Genomic DNA, 17,500 nt, shown 5'->3' on the forward strand with positions numbered 1-17,500 from the left:
TCCCGTGCTCCCGTCCCATGCTCCTCCCGGGTTAGGGACAGGAGCACGTTCCCATACAGGAGGCACAGCTGTGGAGGAGGTCCTGTAACAACGGTGTCACTTCTACATTCAATTCAATTCAGTTTTTTTACGTCAGATTTATTTTGCTCCTTCCTGTCACCCGGCACATCCTGAGACCCCGATCCCTCCGGCCGCCAGCCCCCCTCTGCCGCCCGGAGCGTGGCGGTCAGACTGAAAACCTCCAGAGGATGAACCTGTTGGCCGACCAATAAGATCAAATGTTTGTGAAACACGGCGGCCTTCCCTCGGTCACACGGAGAATCAGCCGCCTCACATGACCGACTGACCGAGGAGCTGTTCGCTTTCAGCCCTGACGTTGCCATGGCGACAGTAAGATAATCAGAATCAGAGAAACTTTATTGATCCCCGAGGTGAAAGTGCTCGCTCTATGTTTTGGGGCAGCGTGGTCAGTTTGTGAAGCGACACATGAACCTGAGCCTTCGTCTCAGATGATGTGAGTTCGAGCCTCAGCTGAGGCAAAAGGCACATTGTGTTGCTGAATTCCTTCATTCTTCATATTCTTCTGCTTGTGGCTTAGAATTCCCTAAAAATGCCCGGACCCGACCCATCGCTGCACAGCAGATATAATTATGTTTTATTTTCTTGTTTGTCTTTTGGAGCCGTCAGTCGTGTGCAGTTTCTACACGACATCAGAAAACTCAATAAAACTAAATAAACTAAACTCAATAAAATCAAAACAAAGGAGGTGGCGGCTGTGAGGTCGGCGTCCCACTGGGAGCAGCAAGCAGGAAACGCCGACACGCCACGGGCTCTGCGCTCTGAGGTTCGGCGAGGGCTGATCCAGAATCTGCTCACCTTTCATCCACTTAACTTCCTGTTTCCCGGTCGGCCACCACAGAAACAGGAAGCAGAAGAGACGCAGATTTAAGGAAGTGAAGAAATGCCAGCAAGCCTGACGGTAAACCTGCAGCCGAGAGGAGGCTGACGCAAGACTGGAAGCTCCGCCGTCACACACACACACACACACACAATGACCACACACACTGAACACACTTTATTTCCAATAAACTTTATTACAAAAGCGTCAAACAGCGGAGCGTCTGTCCTCAGTTTGAAGAGGAACCAGAGAGCAAGCAGAACGTGGACAACGCCGCCCAGCGACTTTAACCCCGTGAAGCCCAGGAGCCGGAGCAGCTCGCCGCATTCCTGACAACTTTTAACTTCCAGAAGCATCTCTTTCTTTTATTACTATTATTATTATAATTATCACTATTATTATCATTATTTTATAATTTCTGAGGTTATTCTTTTTAATGTTTTGTGACCCTCAGGTTGTCTCTTCCTCTTGCTCGTGGGTGCGGCTTCACTTCCTCTTTAAATAAAAAACAAACCAAGAACAAGTCAGCTGGACAGAAGCCGATGAGCGAATCAGCAGGAAACAGAGAAAACAGAGGAAAAGGCCAGAAAACAGGAACCAGCAGAGCCACGATGATGTCACAGCCGCAGCGAGGATCCCGAAGCCTCCGCAGCACCGGGGCGGGGCAGCGGCGCCGGGCTGGGCGGCGCCCGCTCGAGGGTTCCTCTGTAGTGATTGGCTGGAGATCCGGGCCCCTCGCACTGTAGCAAGGACCCCTGGGAAAAAAAAAAAACACATAGGTCAGAGGAGAGGGGAGGCTGAGCTCACCTGGACACCTGGACCTCTGGCCAGCCTGAGCGCCACGGGCGGGACTCCAACCAGTGGGACCAGGAAATGTTAGGGTGTTTTCCCACATACAGTGTTTAGGCCGGCCTAACTGGTGCGGTGCGGGTCGTGTGAACACAACGAGCCGCACCCGAGGTCGACCTAAACAGCCGTCCCGAGAGCGGCTGGAAGGGGTGGTCTCGGAGCGACGCACCAAGCCCTTTAGTGCGGTGCGGCGCACCAAACTAGAGGTGTGAACGCCAGTGAACCCGGGGTCGGCCCAAGCCTGGTGTACTCAAGTTTGGGCTACGTAGGCTCCCGTAGTTCGCTGGGCTGGGGTAGAGGACAACATTGTTATAGTACAACCATTCGCATTCGCCGTCTCCCGTGCAAGAAAACATTGTTCTCCACACGCAGCCGTGCCTCGTTTTCAAAGTCGAACGTTATAACTTCCCGACACTGAAGGAGACAAACTATAGCCTACAGATTGCCAAAAGCAGGAACGTTAGGCAGTGGCGGTTCTGCCTATGTTGCCACCCTAAGCGAAATTACCGGCTTGCGCCCTTTTCATGTTACTACTCCAACCCGCCCCCGCGGCACTGTATACACTGTATATTTGGGTCGACCCAAATATGTGTGAAAACACCCTTAGAAAACCCTGAGGAAGGTGTTGGCCAGCGAGGCCGCTGCTCTTTGCCCCCTCACCTCCAGCCTTTCCAGGGGAACCTGGCTCTTGGGCAGCTGCTCTAATTCTCAAGAGAAGAATTTAATTATAAGAAACAGAAAAAAATAATAAATCTAAAAATATATGTGCCTTAAAATTTGCAAAAAAGTCTTGGTGCTATGCTTCTGAAGATTTTTTTGATAGATTCCTTGTGGATTATCTCTTACACTCATGTGTAAACCCAGCTTTTACTGCGAAAGTCGTGACATCACTTCCTGTGTTGACATGAGGAGGAGAACAAACCTCAGCTCTCCTCCGTCTGTGACTTCTTCTTCCCTTCAAATCCTCCTCCTGCTCCTCCTCCTGCTCCTCCTCCTCTTCGGCTGGGCGGGGCTCAGAGCTCCTCCCGGTTGGCTCGATGGTGGCCAGGAGGGCGGGGACAGTGAAGCAGGACAGGAAGCGCGCCTTCAGCAGCTGGTAGGCGGGGTTAGTGGCAAAACGCTCCGCCACCAGCTGCCGCACCAAAGCCACGCACTCTTCCTCCTCCTGCTCCTCTTGCTCCTCCTGCTCCTCTTCCTCCCCCTGCTCCTCCTCCTCGCCCTGCTCCTCTTCCTCCCCCTGCTCCTCTTCCTCCCCCTGCTCCTCTTCCTCCTCCTGCTCCTGGGGCTCATCGCTGCTGCTGGGAGCTGCAGGGACACATTCACCAATTTCAGATCTACATTCCCCCTCAAGCGCATACACAGAGCTGCAACGATTATTCAGATACTATCAATTAATCTGTCCATTTTTTTGATGAATCGATTATTGTTTGGTCCATAAATGATCAGAAAGCTGAGAAATGTTGATGATAGTTTTTCCTCAACTCAAGGACATTCAGTTTACTGTCACAGAGACGGAAGAAACCAGAAAATATTCACATCTGAGAAGCTGGAATCAGAGAATATAGAAAGTTGGCAACAACAGTTCACATTAGTGGTCATGTTTTGACAGCACTGGAGATTTTACATCTGAAAAACACAATGTGCCGTGGGACATTTCCTTTTTATTTATACATTAATTACATTAACAATAAAATTCACTTGATTTCTTGATGTTGAAAAGAAAGAAAATGGTGATTAACAAATTGGCAAAAAACTGTAGGAACATGAGAAAATTACCAGAAAAATTTCACCCAAAAAAGAAAGAAAAAAAAAGAATGAAAATTGCTTTTCAGACTGAAAGATCTAAAGGCCAGATCAGTGACGCTGGATCAGATTTCTTGTCTTGTCTTGGTGAAAGGCGTCTGAACGCAGCCTTTTTGACCACCCTGGAAAAAACACTGGGCAGTGTGTGTGTGTGTGTGTGTGTGTGTGTGTGTGAGAGAGAGAGAGAACCTGTGTCCTCTGTACCTTTAGCCTCTGGGCCGCTGGGGTCAGGTGACAGCTGGCAGGGGCTCTGGACATAGTCGTGTTCCGGGATGGGGACTGCGACCAGGAGGCTATGGCACTTGGGCTGCGCCCCCTGACTCGGCGCAGGGTGTTTGGGCTGCGCCCCCTGACTCGGCGCAGGGTGTTTGGGCTGCGCCCCCTGACTCGGCGCAGGGTGTTTGGGCTGCGCCCCCTGACTCGGCGCAGGGCATTTGGGCTGGGCGTTTTGCGGCAGGATGTGCAGGGCGGATCTGGTCAGCGCCTTCTTAGTGCAGAGCAGGGTACTGAGTGTGTTCAGGCTGCTGACGAACGGCGGCAGGTAGGGTAAAGCCATGTCCAACCCGGCCACCACAACCCCCTTGCGCCCGCTCAGCCAATCAAGCACCGCCTCTCTGGGCTCCTTGAACATCAGTGACGGGTCAAAATTTAACGCCTCTCTCCTGAGGGGAGGGGGCACTGCAGGGTCGGGTCTGATGGTGCCCTTGTATGGCATGATGACAGGCAGGTGTGGGCGGGGCAGAGCGGGACGAACGCCCAAGGGGGAGGGACCCAACGATAACTTAGCTGGGCGCTGCAGTTGTTGGGGACGAGGGGTCAGGACAAGACCTGCAGGAGCCAGGAGGGCTGGGCGGCACTGAGGCAGGGGCTGGGTGGGAGCAGGAAGGGGTGAAGGGGGAGGGGCCTGATACACCACAGAGGATGAGGCAGCAGCAGGAGAGGGAGTCTGGACTGACCGGGGAGATATGGGCGTGACTCCAGCCAGTGGGACCAGGCCGCCAGGCGTCATGACCCACATGGACGAAGCAGGAAACAGCTGCTGTGTGGGGGGGCGGGGCCTCTGTGCCGAGTCATCCATCTGTGTACGAGCTCGCTTCCTTTGTGGTGACGGCGACACTTTTTTCTTCTTGGCTTCAGCCTGGGAACAAAAACCAGGAGCAGGGGGAGGAGCCAGATGACATCATATGAATGCTGCTTCAAATATTCATTCAACCTTTATTTAACAATAAATGATACAACAAAGTTACCTTAGTTTCCAACGCTTCCTGCAGAGCTCTGGCCTTCTGACTTGGTTTCCGAACCCTCCTTCCTTTCTGGTCCACACTATCACCGGCCCTGCTGACATCCACACCAGCGCCGCCAACATGTTTTCCATTTTCACTGACAGACACATTTTCCTGCCTGTCTTTCTGCTTGCGCTTCCTCTCTCTGAGCTGATGCCGACTGAGGGTGGTGGCAGGTTGTCTGAGGGTGGGGTCATGTGGTGGTGGGGTGGGGACAGGTGGTCTAGGGTGGGAGCCAGGTAGTGTAGGGGCAGGGGCAGGGTCAGGTAGTGTGGGAGTGGGGGCAGGTTGTCTGGGGGTTGGGACAGGCAATCTGGGTTTGGGGTCAAAGGGAATGGGACCAGCAACAGGGTGGATGAAGGCCAAAGGAACAGTGTGCTGATTGGCCAGCTCAAAACCAGGAATGACAATGGGGCTACAGGAAGGGGGTGGGGCCAATCTTAAGCTAGGCATGATGTTCAGGGGCAAGACAGATGGGTGGACTACAGAGACAGGAAGGTTATTCTGAGGAGGACCAGCTAGAGGAGTGGCAAGAGAAGGAGGTGGAGCCTTGGACAGAAGGGCAACCTGGGAGGCAACCTGAGAGGCGGGAGGACCAGGAAGCACCAACTGCCTGCATATAAACTGAGGTTCCTGCGATGGGGTTGCAGGTTGCTGGGATGGGGGTTGAAGCTGCTGGAATTGGGTTTGAGGTTGCTGGGATGGGGTCTGAGGTTGCTGGGATGGGGTTTGAGGTTGCTGGGATGGGGTTTGAGGTTGCTGGGATTGGGTCTGAGGTTGCTGGGATGGGGTTTGAGGTTGCTGGGATGGGGTCTGAGGTTGCTGGGATGGGGTTTGAGGTTGCTGGGATGGGGCCTGAGGTTGCTGGGATGGGGCCTGAGGTTGCTGGGATGGGGTCTGAGGTTGCTGGGATGGGGTCTGAGGTTGCTGGGATGGGGTCTGAGGTTGCTGGGATGGGGTCTGAGATGGGGTCTGAGGTTGCTGGGATGGGGTCTGAGGTTGCTGGGATGGGGTTTGAGGTTTCTGGGATGGGGTCTGAGGTTGCTGAGATGGGATCTGAGGTTGCTGGGATGGGGTTTGAGGTTGCTGGGATGGGGTCTGAGGTTGCTGAGGTTTATATGGGGTTTGAGGTCTGAGAACAGGATGTGAAGGGAGGACAGTCTGATGAAGTAATGTAAAAGGAGCCATCTGAGGATTCATGTTGGGAGTCACCTGAGGGAGGTGAGGACCTGTGTTCTGCTGCCTGGGTGGTTGCTGAAGATGCTGTAGAGATAGCTGTATTTGTGTTTGTGGTAGGGGTTGCTGTTGCTGTAGCAGTATTAGCTGCTGAGGTGCTGTGTGAACCTGTTTAAGTAGCAGCTGATGCTGTTCTTGAGCTTTCTGTTGCTGCAGTGTCTGTCTGCATTGCTGCTGTTGCTGCTGTATTTGCAGGAGTTCCTGGAGGATTACTTGGTGTTGCTGATCTAGATGTTTGGCTTTCTCTTCCTTCATGGCCTTCTGCTGTAGGAGCCCCTTCATGGTTTTCGGGTTGATGACCTTAGAGAAGGACGGACTGGAATAAGGGGGCACAGGCGGTCTCCATGACATCCCGTGCTTCTTTTTCTTCTCTATGACCTCCTTACATCCCATCATGTCCACATTCAATGTCTGGAGGAGCAGCAGGAAGATGGGAGTGGAGGACAGCTGGATGTTCTCCGCTCTCTGCCTAAGGGCATCAGCTGCGGTCTGCCTGGTGGTCTGTCTGGTTCTGGTCTGTGCCGGGATCATCATGTTGCCAATCCACGGAGTCACTGCGGCCATTAGCTTATACTCGCACACCAAGTTGTTGTAGGAACTCTTCTGGAACCTCCTGCTGGTCAACTGCTTGTCCTTAATCCTCCGGGCCTGACGGAGCATGTCGGCTCGGAGCTGGCCGGGCGTCACCATCAGCATGGCGTTGGCGCTGAACCGCTGCCCCTCCGGCAGGAGTCTGGGAGTCGGACCAATAACCACCCTGAACTCTGATTGGTCCACAACTGTAGAGCGGACAGAGTTCCTGTCATGGGCGTGGCCAGGGGAAGGCAACGCCACCAGCTGTGGTACCAGAGAAATGGTATTTCCTACTGGAACCCACTCCTGTAGGGGCGGAAATACATACTGTTCTTCCTCCTCCTCTTTTTCCTCCTCCTCCTCTTTTTCCTCCTCCTCCTCTTCTCCCTCCTCCTCCTCTTTTTCCTTCTCCTCCTCTTTTTCCTCCTCCTCCTTCTCCTCCCTCCTCTCCACCTCTACTAAAACCTTTGGTTTCTTCTCCTTCTCTTCATCAGAGTCCATGTAAGCCACCTGCTCCCCTCCCTCCTCTTCCTCACTGCTCTGCTCCAGATGCCTCCTGCTCCTCTTCTTCTTGTTTGTCTGGTTCTGGGTGGCCGTGCGCCTCGGCTTCTCCCCTGCGCCTCCTCTTTCCTTCCTTCTTCTCGTAGGAATTTTACCGCCCTGCAGACAGACAAGAAATATAAACCCACAGGGTCACGTGACTTCAACAGGTACTGCTATGTTCGGCTTTTTGGTTCAATGCTGCTTTAGTTGTTTGTTTTTTGTTGTTGCATATCTGACCGTTTCCTTTTTGTTATGTCACTGTACGTTACTATTTTTGTTTAATAAGTAGTTATTTTGCTTATTTACTGATGTTTACATTTGGCTTGTTATTGACGTTGTTATTGATAAAGTGTTTTTATTGTTGCTATTTTTGCCGGGAGAGACCCCGCCCCTACGCCTAAACCAAAGAAATGACTGAGCAACGAAACAATGAACGAAACGTAGCAAACAACAAGTCTGAATGATTAGAGAGCAAAATTAAAGTTGTTTGCCATTTCTTTATTGTGACTGTAAACAAGTGTGTGTATGTGTGTGTGTGTGTGTGTGTGTGTGTGTGTGTGAGACCTACTCTCGTCATCTTCCTCCATTCTCTCATACATTGAGCGTCGAAGCGGTTTGGAATCTCAGCAGCGATCTTCGCCCAGCGGCCTGCAGAACGCACACACACACACACACACACACACACACACACACACACACGATGCAGAGTGATACAGGTAAGTAGCTGTTTGAAGGTAGCAGCTCATGACTGGTTTGTGCGTCTCTCTCAGGTGTTCCAGCCTCACGGTCTTCATGTTTCCAGGTGGTTTAGTGTCTGTTTCTGCTGTTCGTGTGAGTGTTCTGCGAGTGTGAAAGGATCTCTGTGTGAGCTGTCCAGGTGGTACCATCTGACTGGCTGTTTAAGGTAAACCCATAAAAATCTAATGGGAGAGGAACGGACATTCCCATTCAAATCAACATGGAAGGATGGTTAGAGCGGCGGCCATTTTTATTTGAACAACTGCCAGTGTAAAGAACTTTGAGCGATGCAGCAGCGAACCTCAGTTAATCTGCCGTTAACCTGATATTAATCCCACGCAGATTGCGACAGTGTGTGTATGTGTGTGTGTCTGTGTGTATGTTTCTGTGCATGTGTGTGTGTGTCACCTACCCACTCCGTGTTTCCTGACCAGCAGCAGCAGCAGGTTCCTCTCCTGCTGGTCAAACGGTCCTTTTCTAATCCCTGCCTTCAGACAGTCAAGATACCTGCACACACATACACACACACACACACACACACACACACACACACACACACAATGTAACTGCAGTCTGAACTGCCTCATCTGAAGGTAGTAAATGAGACCACTATAACTACCTCTGTCATCCCATCCCATCTCCCCTGTCCAATCAGAGCTCACCTGTCATCCAATCAGAGCTCACCTGTCTCTGCAGGCGCCGTCAGTGCGCCCAGGAACTTCCAACCTGATCTTCCACCAGTTCTTCTCTCCATGACGAGAAACAGCATGCAGCAGCAGCTAGAGACAGACAGGCAGAGAGACAGACAGGCAGAGGGACAGACAGGCAGAGAGACAGACAGGCAGAGAGACAGACAGGCAGAGGGACAGACAGGAAGAGAGAGACAGGCAGACAAGACGGGTAGAAAGACAGGCAGATGGCATCACAGTAAATTTTAAAAGTCTTAGCAGTGTTGTTAGTGGTGTAGCTAATGTCCCGCTTCTGCTCACTGTTACCATGACAACACTGCCTGAGCGCGGTGGGTGTGTCCTAGATAAGCCCCGCCCCCTGCTGCTTACCTCATCCTCCTCTTTGGACCAGGCTCCTTTGCGGAGGGAGGGGTCAAGAACCTGAGACCACCTGTACATCAGCTGGTCAGGACCGCGCCCCTCCATGAAGTAACTCACTAAGAGACAGACAGGCAGAGAGACAGACAGGCAGAGAGACAGTGAATGTATAGTATTATATATTATAGAACAGATCCAACTGAGTGATCTGATTGGACGAGAGGCGTTCCATGTGTGCTGATATTGAGTCCAGCAGCTCTGACCTTTAACTCCAGAAACTGACTGACTGCCTGACTGACTGCCTGACTGACTGACTGCCTGACTGCCTGTCTGACTGTCTGGCTGACTGCCTGTCTGACTGCCTAACTGACTGCCTGACTGACTGACTGCTTGACTGACTGACTGACTGCCTGACTGACTGCTTGACTGACTGCTTGACTGCCTGACTGACTGCCTGACTGACTGACTGCCTGTGATCTCCATCGTGTGTCACACAGACTCCGGACGTAAGGCTCTGGATGCTCCGCCTTACAGACAACTTTGTGGGCAACAAAGCCCCATGAGTGACAGGGTGGTGGGAAGATGCAGGCAGGTGAGCTTCAGCTCAGCTGGAGCCTGAACTCTGACTGGATTATTTTTGTTGGCGGAGGCGAAAAACTGATCAAATAAATAAATCAGAATCTGCTGTCAGGCAGTCTGCCCGCTGGCAACGTGTTGAGGTCACAGAGGCTCAAATATGATTACTCTGTGTGTTATACAGTATTTATTAACAAGTTATTACTCTGTGTGTTATACAGTATTTATTAACGGGTTATTACTCTGTGTGTTATACAGTGTTTATTAACAGGTTATTACTCTGTGTTATACAGTATTTATTAACAGGTTATTACTCTGTATGTTATACAGTATTTATTAACAAGTTATTACTCTGTGTGTTATACAGTATTTATTAACAAGTTATTACTCTGTGTGTTATACAGTATTTATTAACGGGTTATTACTCTGTGTGTTATACAGTATTTATTAACGGGTTATTACTCTGTGTGTTGTTATACAGTGTTTATTAACGGGTTATTACTCTGTGTGTTATACAGTATTTATTAACGGGTTATTACTCTGTGTGTTGTTATACAGTGTTTATTAACGGGTTATTACTCTGTGTGTTATACAGTATTTATTAAGGGGTTATTACTCTGTGTTATACAGTGTTTATTAGCAGGTTATTACTCTATGTTATACAGTGTTTATTAACGGGTTATTACTCTGTGTGTTGTTATACAGTGTTTATTAGCAGGTTATTACTCTGTGTGTTGTTATACAGTGTTTATTAGCAGGTTATTACTCTGTGTTATAAAGTGTTTATTAACGGGTTATTACTCTGTGTGTTATACAGTGTTTATTAGCAGGTTATTACTCTGTGTGTTATACAGTGTTTATTAACGGGTTATTGCTCTGTGTGTTGTTATACAGTGTTTATTAACGGGTTATTACTCTGTGTGTTATACAGTGTTAATTAACGGGTTATTACTCTGTGGGTTGTTATACAGTGTTTATTAACGGGTTATTACTCTGTGTGTTGTTATACAGTATTTATTAACGGGTTATTACTCTGTGTGTTGTTATACAGTGTTTATTAACGGGTTATTACTCTGTGTGTTGTTATACAGTGTTTATTAACGGGTTATTACTCTGTGTGTTGTTATACAGTGTCTATATGACAGGTTATTACTCTGTGTGTTATACAGTGTTTATTAACGGGTTATTACTCTGTGTTATACAGTGTTTATTAACGGGTTATTACTCTGTGTGTTATACAGTGTTTATTAGCAGGTTATTACTCTGTGTGTTATACAGTGTTTATTAACGGGTTATTACTCTGTGTGTTATACAGTGTTTATTAACGGGTTATTACTCTGTGTTATACAGTGTTTATTAACGGGTTATTACTCTGTGTGTTATACAGTGTTTATTAACGGGTTATTACTCTGTGTGTATGGGATGTAGTTTCCGATCCTCATCCTCTCCACCAGCTCCCTCAGCGCTGTGTCCTCCTCTGGACTCCAGCTGCTGTGTCTCAGACTGCGAGACACAAAACGCTGAAAGGTCTGCAGACACATGAAGGCCGTCCTGTTGGTCTGAGAGACAGACAGGCAGACAGACAGAGAGACAGACAGGCAGAGAGACAGACAGTCAGCCATCAGGGTTGCTGATGTAATGAATCAAACTGCCTGTCTGTCTCTCTCTCTCACCCCCAGCTCCTGGGCGACGGCCTCCCAGTCTCTCTCCTGGTGCCTCCTGCTGATCTCCCCCAGCTGCTGCACCTCCTCACGGCTCCAGCTGCTCTTGTTGATGCTGGGATGGAGGAAGTTCTGCCAGAAGAGATGGAGATCGCTGGCCTCCCTCGTTCCTTCAAACTGAGCAGAGGAGAGGAGGTGAGGGGAGAAGGAGAGGAGGAGAAGGAGGAGGGGAGGAAGATAGGGGGAGAGGAGAGAAGAGGAGGAGAGGAGAAGGAGGAGAGGAGGAGAGAAGGAGAGGAGGAGAAGGAAGAAAGGAGAAGGAGAGGAGAGGAAGAGAGGAGGAGAGGAGGAGAGGCAGGTTTCTGTCAGACACGTGGTGTTGCTGCTGAGATCAGATGAGGACTGAGCTCTGCTGCCCCCTGCAGGCTGAGATCTTCTTGTAATTTACATTTTGTGGCAATTTTATGATAATTTTTAACCCATAACTCATTTTGTGTTCATTTTTGTAATTTTTTGATTCCTAAAGTCAGTCAGGATTTACTCCTGGACCATCAAACTGGGAAAAATCTGAGACTCCTCCTGTCTTTGGATTTAAGATGGGAAGCTTCTGGGACGCAGCCCCCCCTGGGGCCCCTGAGGCCCCTGGGGCCCCTGAGAGTGACGTCATCAAACGTCTTTCTTGGTCTGACCAGCAGAAAAAAAAAAAAAACAACCTAAAGTATTAACTTGATAATGAAGAAGAGAATCAGACGAGAATAAAACCAAATTTAATCAATTAATTTACTGAGACAGAGAGAGAGACAGGCAGAGAGATAGACAGGCAGGTAGAGACAGAGAGAGAGAGAGAGAGAGAGAGAGAGAGAGAGAGGCAGACAGAAAGAGAAACCTACATCAACATTGGAGATTTTGTCCCAGTCATGATCTTCATATCGATCACCAATCAGCTCCTCCTCTGTCTTTCCTCTGACCAATCAGAGAGAGATACAGACAGACAGGTGTTAATGTCAGCCATGTTATACCTGCAGAGCAGCCCACACACACACACACACACACACACACACACACACACACACACACACACAAACACACAAACACACGGTCATACTTGAGCAGATCGATGTCTTTCTCCAGCCTGTCTATCTGCTCTCTGAGCTGCAACCTGTCTGTCTGCTTGGCTGCAGACAGCTTCTGAGTCAGATAATCCACCCTGAGAGACAGACAGGCAAAGAGAGAGAGAGAGAGAGACAGTCAGGAAACAATCAAAACTGAACATATGTCAACCTATCAGAGCAACCGAGTTCAGAAAAGAATCGTGTCGATCTGGAAGCCGTTTGAAAAGCTTCATCTAATCTTCAGTTAAGGGACTCTGCTGCAGACGGCCTCCTGTCACCTGACCCGCCTCCTGACCCGCCACCTGACCCGCCTCCTGACCCGCCTCCTGACCCGCCACCTGACCCGCCACCCGACCCGCCTCCCGACCCGCCTCTACTACTACTACAATTACTACTCCTACCACTCCTACCACCACTAACAATAATAACAATATTAATAATATTATTACAATAATAATATTACAACAACAATAATAATAACAATAATAATGATAACAGTGATAGTGGCGGTGCTAAAGCCAGCAGCAGTGACACCTGGACAGTTTGGGCTGGGTGAGCCTCCTCAGGTGGTCTCTGGTCACGGCGTGGATCAGCAGAGTCTTCTGCCAGCCGTTCCCTGGACAGGAAGTGACACACAAATCAAACGCACCCACACAGTGTATGACAGCGTTTAGGAGACATAAAAGACCAATAATTAGATTTCCATTTGCATTTTTCCCCTATTTTTTTAGGCACTGATGTGTTGAAATCACACTGAAATGAATTATTTGCTTCTTTTGGTTTATTTGTGTAATGTGATGCTCTGGCCACATGGGGGCAGTGTAAAGTCCTCAGCTCCAAAACGACGGCACCACAGCTCAGTGAGGCTTGGGGGGGCTTGGCTTTGTTTTTTGTTTTGTTTTTTTTACAATGTGAATAGTCAAAATGTCGAACATTTCAAAAGGTTTTGTGACTATTTCTATTATGATTTCATGAGCCTTGTGATGGATATAATATCAGGGCCACTGAATGGAAAAAATGACGTGGCTGGAGCAGAGGGAGCTAATATTCAGAGAGAAAAAAACCCAACATAGAATCAATGTCATAAATTTATGAGAAAAATGTCACAAATTTATGAGTCAAAACTCTCCTCACTCTGAGTGTTTTTTCTCCCAAATCTGGGACTTTACAGTCTCAGAATTTGAGTTTTCTCATAAACATATGAGTTTTTTTCTGGTAGTGTTTTTCCCCAACACGCTGCCGTAGCATGCTGTTCTGGCTCAGGATATCAGCGTGCGTCCACGTTCCTCTCTGCTCTGTGCGGTTCTATGTGACAGACATGTTTGTTCAAAGCTCTTCATCATCCAGATTCCCCTCAGTGGAGCTCCGCCCACCGAGCTCTGGCCAATCAGGGAAACAAGGTTCCTCTGGAACCCATGACCAAGCTCTCGGCAGTTTCATACAAATGCAGCAGAGGCTGATTACTTTAGGAATCATGAATGACTGATATTTTTTCGAATGAACATGTTTAAAAAAAGTCACATACCCCCTGCAGTACTCCAACGTACCCCTAGGGGGAACCAGACCCACATTTGAGAACCACTGGATTAATCGATCAGTTGCTCTTACATCTTTTCATTTTCAGATTCTTGTAGTCCTGACAGGCCGACATCTTGCTGTTCCTCTCCTTCGTCTCCTGGTTGGCTGGAGGACCCTAACAACACACACACACACACACACACACACACACACACACACACACACACACACACACACACACACACACACAAGAAAAAAACACAGCTCATTGGTCAGTTTGATAGCGACTGCCACCATTTAAAGCTAATGGCTTTGGACAGCAGCAACATTCTGATTGGCTGGACAGGCTGTCAATGACTGTCACTTTGACATCAGATCACGCATCACATGACATGTTTGCAAATGTCTACAGGTATTTACAGTAATATAATCTTTATTTAAAACAAACAAACAAAAAAAACCCACAGATTGTTTAAATGCAGACACTCCCAAACACTCCCAGTGAGCAATGAGAGAGCACAGCTGTGGAACGAGAATCAGCTCTGCAAAGCTCCGCCCCTTACCTGACTCCCCTGAGGCAAACCAGGAAACACCTGAGCATTTAGGAAAACTAGGCCTGCATTTATCAAACTGCTGAAAATTAACTTTTGATGTAAAATAGAAGAGAAAAGGAAAAATCATCAATTTAGTCCTTCTCTCAAACTTGAAAGATCCGTATCATTTCTTTACTTGGGTTGGGGTTTTTACTTTCCTCACCTCCTTCAGTCTGTCCAGTATCCCAGACAGTAAATGACTGGTAAACTGGCCTGAACGCTGCGTGCCGTTACTGCCCATCCTGTTATTTTCGGTGTGTGGCTGTAAACTGATCTGAGGTCTGCCTTACACACGCCTGGTTTCTCTCTCAGTGACGGAGAAACTCATTTTAGATTTGCTTCGCTGTTAAAATAGATCATATTTTTAAAAACAAGTTTGACTGATGTCAGCTGTTATTTTGTTTGTTGTTGTTGTTGTTGTTGTCTATCCTGTCTCCCCTCACTTTCTCCCTGTCTGTCTCTCTCTGTGGACAAAAAGGAGAGCTGAGCCAGTTTTTGCTTGTTGGGTTGAAGCTGAAGAGGATGTGTGATGTAACTGCTGAAGCAGATCTTGTGATTTGTTGTGGAAACTCATGAACTGACTTGAGAAGCATTTTGGAGCAGCTGGCGCTCTCCTCTGCTGCCGGGACCGTTTTTATAGGACGGGCTGCTCTGAAACCCAAAAGTCAGAGTCTGCCATGTCGGGTTTGTCCCACTCTGAGTTCAGGGTTTCACTGTGTTTGTGAAAACACCCTCCTGAAGTGGGACTGCCTGCTGGTCCAAAGACCCAGTACAGTTGTCCCTCGCTATAATGCGGTTCACCTTTCGCGGCCTCGCAGTTTCGCGGATTTTTTTTTTTTAGTGCAATTTTGCATGCTTTTTTTTTTTTTTTTTAACAGCGCATTGTGTTCTGTGCCCTGATTGGCTAAGGGAGAGCCCGCGCATTGTGTTCTGTGTCCTGATTGGTTAAGGGACTGTAGACCATTGTCAATCAATCTCCTCCGTGCCGTGTCTCCTGTACAGTACAGAATGCGTTCATTCTATAACACTGGACTTATTTTTCTACGAAGGTTTGAACTTTGAGAGTTTAAACAAGAGAGAAAAGTGAGAAAATGTTAATGCCTGTCTGAGAAAAGTGTATAAAGTGTGTAGTGAGGGGTTTTACACCTTAAAACATCTGGAATAATTGTAAAAAATAATCAAGCTGACTGGGTGGCACGGTGGTGCAGTGGTTAGCACTGTCGCCTCACAGTGAGAAGGTCCTGGGTTCGATTCCCACCCAAGGTCCTTTCTGTGTGGAGTTTGCATGTTGTCCCCGTGTCTGCGTGGGTTTCCTCCCACCGTCCAAAGACATGCAGGTCAGGTGAATTGGAGAAGCTAAATTGCCCCTAGGTGTGACTGTGTGTGTGAATGTCAGTGTTTGTCTGTCTGCCCTGTGATGGACTGGCGACCTGTCCAGGTGTCTCACTGCCTTCGCCCTATGAGCGCTGGGATAGGCTCCAGCACCCCCCCGCGACCCTAGTGAGGATAGAAAATGAATGAATGAATGAATAAAGCTGACTACTTCGCGGATTTCGCCTATTGCGGGTTATTTTTAGAACATAACTCCTGCGATAAACGAGGGACCACTGTACTCCAAAACTGCAATAGTCCAAAAAATGTCCCACTAGTTGGACAGCTCATTATTGCAATAACAAAAGGCAACTGCTCCAAAGGAGGCAAACAAATCCTAGGATGGCAATGAAATTCTTAAAATTTTAGGTAGTTATTTTGTCTTATTGGTTATGTGTGGAGTTAGGGCTCGGGCTGCCAGGTGACTCATCTGCCTGGACCCTGCAGAACAGGGGGGTCTCCTTTGGGATGGGGCTAGTTGGGGTTAGGGTTTAGGGTGAGGGTTAGGCATCTGTTGGTTATGGCTAACATTAGGGAAAGGCTATAGAGAATGAATGTAAGTCCATTAAACATTCCATCACCATCCTAGAAAACAAAAGGGCAAAACCCTGCTGACTCAGAAGGAGTGTGTGTTTTCAGAGCGATGGGTGTTTGGGAGAACAGCCTGAGGGATATTTTTCAGGCTGTTGGGGTTTCAGAGTCATAGACCCCCGAAATGCCGCTGGTCAACCGTGACCCCTAAAAACGACACTGTCAGACAACTAAACTGCACTCTCAGCTCCACGCAGGAGAACGTGTTCTCCACGCAGGAGAACGTGTTCTGTCGCAGGAGAACGTGTTCTCCACGCAGGAGAACGTGTTCTGTCGCAGGTTCTGTTTGTTTGGAAAGTGCCACACGAACGCTGGTCCTCAGTCTGGAGACCGTCAGGAGGCAGGTGAGGAGGCCAGCCTCCATCAGGTCAGGCTTTTGTAACGTACATGACTTCATGTTCCTGTGGAGGCCTGACCATGTGACACTGACACGCCAGGAAAGCCACAACGAAAGCACAACAAAACACTTTTCCTCCGAATCAGGATGAAGAGGTCAGTTTAGTTTCATGGGACGGTCATTTTTTAAAACTGTCCTCACAGTCTGTGTAAAGACGTCCTCTTCTCTGTGTCTACATCTACGTTCCTCTCTGTGTTAGCTGAGAGACAGACAGCAGCTTCTGAATGAAAAAACAACCTGATACTGTCCTGTCTACAGAAGAAACACCTGTCTGCCTGCCTGCCTGCCTGTCTGTCTTACCAGTCCAGTCAGTTTGTCTTTGAAGTACGGCTTGAGGAAGCGGCCAAGGTACATTTTCACTGGATGTTGGTAGGAGGACGGGTTGGCCTGTTCCCTGGTTTGCTCTTTGATTGGGCCAGACATCTGAGCCACCAGCTCCCTCTGCAGAGAGACAGACAGACAGACAGACAGACAGACAGAGGGGGAGAGACAGACAGACAGACAGACAGAGAGACAGAGGGGGAGAGAGAGAGAGAGACAGACAGACAGACAGAGAGAATGCTGTTATTAGCATCAGGACTAACAGCACAGGAAGAAGCAGTAGTAGCAGCTTTATTGTGTAATTATGAGTGGCAGTGAGACAGGAAGCTGCAGTGTGACGGGAAGGTGCAGTGAGACGGGAAGCTGCAGTGAGACGGGAAGCTGCAGTGAG

The 17,500-nt window shown here is 48.7% G+C and overlaps 1 protein-coding gene across 1 annotated transcript in view; it reads right to left on the reverse strand.

Annotated features, from left to right (window-relative positions):
• Positions 1–1,074: 1,074 nt before the first annotated feature.
• Positions 1,075–17,500, reverse strand: part of snapc4 (small nuclear RNA activating complex, polypeptide 4) — a 17,367-nt gene continuing 941 nt past the window's right edge. Inside the window, exons 2-17 of the mRNA XM_030059458.1 lie at positions 17,089–17,229; positions 13,927–14,011; positions 12,853–12,934; positions 12,312–12,413; positions 12,097–12,169; positions 11,219–11,383; positions 10,954–11,104; positions 8,982–9,088; positions 8,608–8,702; positions 8,336–8,430; positions 7,754–7,833; positions 4,798–7,302; positions 3,966–4,688; positions 3,755–3,932; positions 2,670–3,052; positions 1,075–1,653 (exon numbers count right to left, since the gene is read on the reverse strand). Coding sequence (XP_029915318.1) covers positions 1,516–1,653; positions 2,670–3,052; positions 3,755–3,932; positions 3,966–4,688; positions 4,798–7,302; positions 7,754–7,833; positions 8,336–8,430; positions 8,608–8,702; positions 8,982–9,088; positions 10,954–11,104; positions 11,219–11,383; positions 12,097–12,169; positions 12,312–12,413; positions 12,853–12,934; positions 13,927–14,011; positions 17,089–17,211 — 5,085 coding nt within the window. The 5' untranslated portion in view covers positions 17,212–17,229 and the 3' untranslated portion in view covers positions 1,075–1,515. The remainder of the gene's footprint in view (positions 1,654–2,669; positions 3,053–3,754; positions 3,933–3,965; positions 4,689–4,797; positions 7,303–7,753; positions 7,834–8,335; positions 8,431–8,607; positions 8,703–8,981; positions 9,089–10,953; positions 11,105–11,218; positions 11,384–12,096; positions 12,170–12,311; positions 12,414–12,852; positions 12,935–13,926; positions 14,012–17,088; positions 17,230–17,500) is intronic.

This window comes from Myripristis murdjan, chromosome 9, assembly GCF_902150065.1.
Source record: "Myripristis murdjan chromosome 9, fMyrMur1.1, whole genome shotgun sequence".
In the NCBI taxonomy this organism is placed as follows: domain Eukaryota; kingdom Metazoa; phylum Chordata; class Actinopteri; order Holocentriformes; family Holocentridae; genus Myripristis; species Myripristis murdjan.